General features: G+C 36.4%; 1 protein-coding gene across 1 annotated transcript; it reads right to left on the bottom strand.

The window, feature by feature from the left end:
• Positions 1-6,484: 6,484 nt before the first annotated feature.
• LOC140983042 (uncharacterized) lies at positions 6,485-7,367 on the bottom strand. The gene is made up of 2 exons (XM_073449960.1): positions 7,145-7,367; positions 6,485-7,046 (listed from the first exon to the last, which is right to left on the bottom strand). The coding sequence occupies exons 1-2, from the start codon at positions 7,245-7,247 to the stop codon at positions 6,604-6,606; spliced, it is 546 nt and encodes a 181-aa protein (XP_073306061.1). The 5' UTR covers positions 7,248-7,367; the 3' UTR covers positions 6,485-6,603.
• Positions 7,368-7,692: the final 325 nt, after the last annotated feature.

Here is a 7,692-nt window from a genome sequence, read left to right as displayed (position 1 = left end):
ATTATTATTATTATTATTATTATTATTATTATTATTATTATTATTTTGAAAGAGTGGCCAGTTGCACCTAAGCAGCTTGTGTCGTGTAACTCCCAGATACAATGAACTGTAAAATTGATGACATTAAATGTCCTGTAACTGTTAGGTAGATCAGAGAATGCGTCATGCGTGGACATCGAAATCCAGTCTTATATAAATAAATAATATGATATATAACATACATTTATTCATTATTATTGTCTATTTACATGTATTTATATATACACACACTCACTCTTTTATTACTTTTTGTACAATGACAAAAATATTTAACCACGTTGTAGGTTAGTCAACCGCAGATAAAGTAAATATTGTAATATTGATCAATAATCATGATCAATATACCATGTAATAAGCAAATAAAACAAAAATTTAAAGTTATCAATCCAGTTTATGCTTTGAGCTGTCAAAACAGTTCAGCGGGTGGGTCGGTTAGTCTTTTTGGCGAGTTGAAAAATTATCAACCCATCTCACATATTTTAAGTGCCGAGTCGGGCAAAGCTTATCAATTTTACGTGTAATTTGGTGGGTTGATGCGAGACGTCCTGGTGACTTATATCATTTTGACAACTCTGATTAAGCGTCAAACCATCATACCAACATTTTGTCATGATGGTATGTCAAGTTCTCAAATTATTACATGATCGCTTGTTGATCTTTATTTTAATTTAAATCAAGTTAATCGAAAAAAAAATGCTACACTAGCAAACAATGCGAGCACAAAAGAACTAATTTCCTCTATATATATTCAAATACCTAAAGATAATTAAAAAAGTATGGTTGCTTATTAATTAATGTAATGTGTCGACAACTTAACCACACGCATTTTCTATGAATATTTAATCGTCCCTACTGTCTCTTATCGAAGCAAAGTTTAAAAACAAATTAATGACCTTATCTATAAGTCGTTGCAAACCATGGATGATCGAAAACATCACTCCCAAAACGTAATATACAGCTGGGGTGTCACTATTCTCCATTCTTTCATTTTTAATTTTTTTAATTTTTTTGTGGTCTCTAATGTATATTTGATCCAGAAAAAAATATATATCCGTCACGAGTATGCCACAAATTTTTTTGTCTGATAATTGTCTCTCATTTATGAGCTTAATGTTATCATGTATATCTAAATTAATGGACTATTCTTCAATTAAATATTAAGAATTTTTGGCGAAATTGAATACTTGTATGCGCAAAAATAAAATAAACTCTAAGACCATATTATATTATATAATTAAAAAATAATATATATATATATATATTTATATATTTATGAGGATGGAATCTGTGACCCTTATTATAGAATAAATAAGATGGATTTGTTTTTCGAACTAAATGGAAGGGGAAATGGGAAAATAAAATGAAGGCTTCGTTTGGTTGAAATGATAGGACAAATGAAATGATTAGTACCAAAATGATTAAGTATTTGATAAACCAAGATTCGTATGGTTTGCCTATATCCTGTGTTGCGTTTGGTGGGTTGTCTTAAGGGTGTGATTGAGAAACTATTTACGTGTGTATTACCAAAAATACCCTTTGCTTATCTCTAATTTTTAAATTAATACCTATTACATCTACCCCACATTTCATCTGCTCGTTCTCGCATCAAAACCCTAGCCGTCAACACTGTGCATTGATGTGGTAACTGTGAATCCAACATGTGAAGGATTTAAAATCAATTCTGCAGGTATTAAGTCAGGTGAAATGGCGAGAATATGTAACTGAGCACACATTGCGTAGAAGGAAATTCGATATACAACCATCTGCAGTAAATGTGAGTAATTCTGAGAAAATTTGACAAGTTTTTAGATTTAAGCTCGTTTACTGATATCCGTAAATTCTTTTTTTGAAATATGTTGAGAATTTCATTCTGTCATGGTATCTGAGTAATTCTGAGAAAAGTTTACAAGTTTTTAGAGTTACGCTGTTCTTGGTTTTAACATTTTATATAAATTTCAACTTGTATCTGCATTGTTACTAAAATTTTAGGTGTGTGGTTGATCGGGCATCGTGATTTTGCTGTGATTCATTCATATCATCGGTGAAATAGAATTTTACTGCTAAATGTTTCCTGGAAGGATTTATGCTGAAATCTGAGTGCCTTATGGTATGGGAGGATTATGTTTATCAGTGACTTGTTTATTGGGTGGGAGTGATGGACATTTAAATTTTAACATTGCTACTGATTTTTGGTTTCTCTACGCTAATTTCCTCTGTAATTGATGTTAATTTTTGCAAAAGTGGATACAGTCCAGTTGAAGGTTGCCTACTGTGTTTTAGACACAATGTACTTTGTAGCAGGTTTCCTATCTCTTGAACTTGAACCCTTTCCATGTACATTTGGTTCCCCGGCATAGCATCGTAAATCTGCATTCATGCCTTTACACTTGCCTTCTGAGTTGCTTCCTGAATCTGGAAAGGTGGGAATGTGTTAGATTCAGTCTTCGAGATGTACAGCTTTTCTATATATTTCTCAGTTGAAGATCAACAGTTGATTACAATTTTCTTGGTTTGCTGAAGTTTCTGTTCTTGCGAAACATTTAATTCCGTTGCAAATGTATTTTAGGCAGATATGTCTACCTATGTCACTCAAGTAGGAAATCATGGAATGATTCTTTAGCGTAGCTTTCATGGAGTTGAAGACAGCACCGCTGTGCGAGTGCGGCAATGGGTTTATGGTTTTACGTGAAGCTGGTCCCCATTCGACACGACCCGGCCACTTTTACTTTATATGTCCAGCCGGTTTGAAACATCGGAACCGATTCTTTTGGTACGATTAGTATCAAAAAGTAACTTCAAGCAATGAACCATCATCTAAAATTGAGATGGGTACAAATTCGGCGCAAACTCCTACTTCCCATTTAAAGCGTCGGCACACAGAAGGATACAATGCATCTTGCAGTTCACAGTCTTATAATTTGAAGAATGCCGATACAGTTGACGCGGAACAACACGTTCAAACCAAGTCGGTTATGGCCTCCACCACATCAGCTCCATCAAATGATCCAGTGGATCACAAACCTCTATCTGTCGAACAAGTTTGTTGTTGCTTTGGTTGCATTTGCTCAATATTATGTTTAATGATGTTCTTCATGCTTGTTCTTGTAATCGTTACGAAGTAAAATGTTGTGTGTATGTTCGTTATGTTGTAATAGTGTTGTGCGAAATGTTGTCCACGTTGTTACTTGATATTGTATATGTCCTAGCCTTTTTTGGTTTTTTTCCTGAAGAGCTAGAAAAAGACTTGGTATTGTAATTATTTGCTGCTTGTAGTTGTTGTAATATTGTACTATTTTGTTATTATACATGTTTTAACGTTCAATATAATTCAGAATGTATTTTGTATCTTACATTTGTCTTCATACCTGCACAAGTCAATGTTCTTTCATTTGTAACCCCATGTACACACGGTGCAGTGAAGCAATGCTGAGTTGACAGTAAGAACCCCATTCTGACATTTTAAGATGTTTAGATTTTGTGGTAATATGCATTGAACAGTGCTATGAATAAATGTTTGAACTTTTCCGTTACCACAGGGACGACGAACAATAATTGCAAGGGCTTAATTTGCATCAAGCTTTTTTGTTTGAGCTTCTTTGTTGTGCTGCAAAGTGAATTGAATCTGCCATATTGCTGCATGCGAAGGTGAATTAGCTTCTTAGGTATGGTTGTGGAGATAAGAACATTAAACAAACACTTTAATTTCTTTTGTGCACATTTGTCCTTGGTATTTCAGACCACAAGTGGTGCGATTGATGGGACTGGCTTTAATTGCATTTCTCAGTAATTAGTGTTATTTTCGGTTCCAGTTATACAGTATTTGAAGGTATTATATTGAATGCAAAGAGCTGCCTATGTGTATTGGTTGACCTATACTGCCAACTACAGCCAATCAATTAATTTTCTGTATGTTACAGGATATGGCATTAAATTTGGTAGAGTTGTGAGCATTTAAATCGTTTCATCCAGGGCTTAAGGCAATTGTTGAGTTTCTATTTATTTGTGTTATTTGTCTCACTGAACAGAAACATTCTTTTGTCTCAGCTAACAAGATGTCCGTGACTTTCCCCAGTGGGTCTCAAGATTCCGTGACCAGCAAGTACGTAGTACCGCTGATATCACTGTTGTCAGATGAAGAAGGCCATGGTGTTGATCAGCCTCCAGCACCATCGACGAAGAAAAAAATGGGGGGTTTGTTTCATGATGTTTCGTTTAAGGAAACAGCATCAACCAAAAAGCCTTTTCACCCAGTGGAAAACATGTACGTAAAAAAACTAATGAAGCATCTAACAAGCAAGAAGCGTGGCCGGCTTGCAGACACTGGTGCCACGAAGAAACGTGTTGCAGAAGATAAATGTGTACCGGTTGTTGTCATCGACTCGTCAAGCGAGTCAAGTGGGTAATATACTGACTTTGTTCAGCAGGTGAATTGGTCTTGCAGCCACCCTTTTGTTTCTTTTGCAGTGTATTATAGTTGTCTATGTAGTCGACGGTTAGGTGGTCAAGACTATTTCGCTAATGTGATGTGCCACTGTAATCAAATGCTGCTATGTACCTGTACATTTTAATATATTATTATGTTTAACAAAACTACAGCCCATATGTTGCGTACCAGTACAACAAATATTTTATTGTGTTTAACAATATTCATTTTTTGTATGAATCAAAATTATTGAGTTTAAAATTTAGTTTCTGTAAACAGAACAACACAAAAATATGTAGTCGAATATTTTTAATCGTTGGCTTAAAGATTTGACGAATGGCTTACAACGACAGAGGGTCAATGCATAGTTCCACATTTTGTCGAAATCTGCTCAAGACCAATCAAAGGTGTTGAATCTGTGGATGTGTATACATCTTTGTTCGTATCCAAGAAAATGTTTGTGTAGCGAAGCAAGTTAATTTCCTTTTTTTTGTTTAACAAAGGTAAAGTGATGTGTGGTGTAGAACCAAATATCCATACTTTTCATACAGCAGCTATTTAAAATTTTGTCAAATGAAGGCCTGATGCTTTGTTATGAACAACCAACCCCTTCCAAAATAAACCATTACAGCAAAATATGAATCAAAAGTCAAAATATTTGTTACATATTTGGTCTCCAAAACAAAGCCCTTCGTGAAACACGAAATTCGCACAAATCAATTTGATTCAAACACGTTTATCGCGGCAGCAAAGTTGATTTGAAAGTTTGAGATGCGCAAAAATTCAACACTTCGTCAAAATAGAGGCCGCAGAACGAAATATTACCCCAAAAGTGCCGCATGATACGTCGTAACATCAACCTCCTCTTAGCAACCGTCTAGCTAAGCTCAATCTTCCGCCATGACCCAAGCGCAAGAACAGTGATAATTTCGCATGGTTCTCCACCAATTCTTCAATAACCCTAACTTTCTCATCTTCGGTCAACTCAGGAATTGTTTCCATGACCTTTAACACATTGTCTTGGTCACTGCGCATCTTCTCATCACCTTCTTCTTTTTGTCTTGCTAATTGTTTGATAAGGTCATTCATTGTGTCTTTGGTGATTGTTGCGAAATTATTTATGGCTTCAACTATCGCATCGTCAGCAGCGTCTACATTTTTCCGTTTCTTACCCTTTGATTTCGCAGCACATGTGGGTCGCGATGACGGTGTGACAGATACAGAGATCGACTCATCACCTCCCTCATGAACAGAGAACAATGGGTCCAAATTCATACCTGTATCGTTAGCCAATTCAGGTGTCATGGTAAGAACCTCTTGAACTGCAGCAGCAAAATGTTCAGCTCTCTCTCCGGTTGCACGATCATTACCGAAGATTTCGCACCAATCATGGTAATAGGTCCACCTTTTGTGTCTCATTGACCTGGCGTTTTGGTCTGCCTACGAATTTAATATCACGGAGTATCGACTTGAGTCATTTTTTTCCAATAAAAAATGACAAGTATTGTTGGAAACAAAAATACCTTTATTAGTGCATCCCAAATGTCGTTTGAAGCTTCAATGGTCTTCTATGTGTCGTTCCATCCGACTCCACTTTTACTTAGTATTGTCACTAAAGATCCGTACAATTTCTTCCACACATGAACTTTAGAGTTAATATGTGGGTTCCCACGTATATTTGCGTCAGGAAACGCAACTTTCATTCGATTCTCAAGAAAAGCTAAATAGCCTGGCCGAAATCCGTTGCCGCTTTTCCAACCTTCTACGGACGCCTCTTTCAGTGCTTGTATTAGAAACTCTTCTTTACGTTCACTCCAACTACGTCTTGTCTTATCAGCTTTTTTGGATTTGTCAACAAAACTCTCAGAAGTTGCGAAGCTATCCATAACTACGATGTTGACACTGCCGTTGTCCTACACCTGGTAGTAATACACCACAATGATTAGCCATGTCACATTAGTTTAGTTTACATAACATCACATTTTGCAACAAAAAAGAAATATATAATTGGCTGGACTAGATTCAAACAAAATAACATCAAATGCATTCAAGTTATGCAGATTAAAAATTAAATAACATCAAATGTGACAACTACTTGAATGCCAAAGTTGTAACGAAAGAGTTACAAAAAACATAATGATTTAGGTTAGATTCATCCACATAGACATAGCAAGGTTCTCCCGCCAACTATCCCAATCATCCGACGCTTCCAAGGTAGTGATGAACTCATCTTGCATCTCATTCTCCGGACTCACTACATCATCGATGACTTCCTCAATTGGATCGTCGGGCATCTCAGACCTGATGAAGTTATGCAGCAGCATACACGCCATTATGATTCTGTTTTGTGTTTTTAGTGGATAGAACGAAGGACTTCTAAGTATGGCCCATCTTTTTTTCAACAAACCGAATGCTCTTTCGATTATGTTTCGGGCTTGAGAGTGTCTCCAGTTAAATAACTCCTTATAATTCTGTGGCCCATTTGCACGGTTTTCCCAAGCATCCCTATGATAGCGTACTCGCCTGTAAGGAGTCAAGAACCCCTCTACATTTGCATACCCATTGTCACATAGGTAATAACAGCCTACAAATAAGATATTAGTTAACAACGTCTGAGAACAATATTTTAAAAACAACTATCATCAATTCACAGTTCATAATAGCAAAAAAGATTATCACAACCTCTTGGAATTTTCAGTGTCTCGTCACGAGTCACAGCATCTTTAAGCACCCTGGCATCTGCTGCAGATCCCTCCCACCCCGTCAGTGCATATATGAACTTCATCTCACGGTCGCAAACCCCAAGAACGTTGACTGCGATAGTACCTTTTCTTGTTCTATATCGTGCCTTGTCGACGGTAGGTACATGTACACTTACATACGTTCCGTCTAATGCACCAAGACATCCATGTACAGTTTAACATTAATAACTACAAATCAATGTATCTATCAAAAACATCACACCTGAATAGTTAAAATGTTTATTTGGTACAGTTTGTTGAAAAGGGTTTGACATTACCTTGAACCATTTCCAAGCTTCGTTTGTGCACGAATCATCGACAGGAGACGGTTTAACCAGTAGTAAAGGATGTAACATGAGAATTGATTGGAGCACTTGATGGAAATGGGTGCTGATTGTATGGCCACTACGTACATAGTCATGTCCAACAACTCTATTTTTCTTGTGATGAGCCAATACAGACAGAAACATGCTCACCTTCTCTTGAATA

This window comes from Primulina huaijiensis, chromosome 1, assembly GCF_012295235.1.
Source record: "Primulina huaijiensis isolate GDHJ02 chromosome 1, ASM1229523v2, whole genome shotgun sequence".
NCBI classification, from domain to species: domain Eukaryota; kingdom Viridiplantae; phylum Streptophyta; class Magnoliopsida; order Lamiales; family Gesneriaceae; genus Primulina; species Primulina huaijiensis.
Note: the sequence above shows the minus strand (reverse complement) of the source record. Positions and strands in the feature narration are given on the sequence as shown.

Bases quoted from the DNA above. Each gene is read 5' to 3' on its own strand.
- LOC140983042 (XM_073449960.1), bottom strand. From the start codon at position 7,247: ATGAAGTTCATATATGCACTGACGGGGTGGGAGGGATCTGCAGCAGAT. The intron at 7,047-7,144 runs GTTGTGATAATC...TCTTATTTGTAG, and splicing joins GACACTGAAAATTCCAAGAG to GCTGTTATTACCTATGTGAC.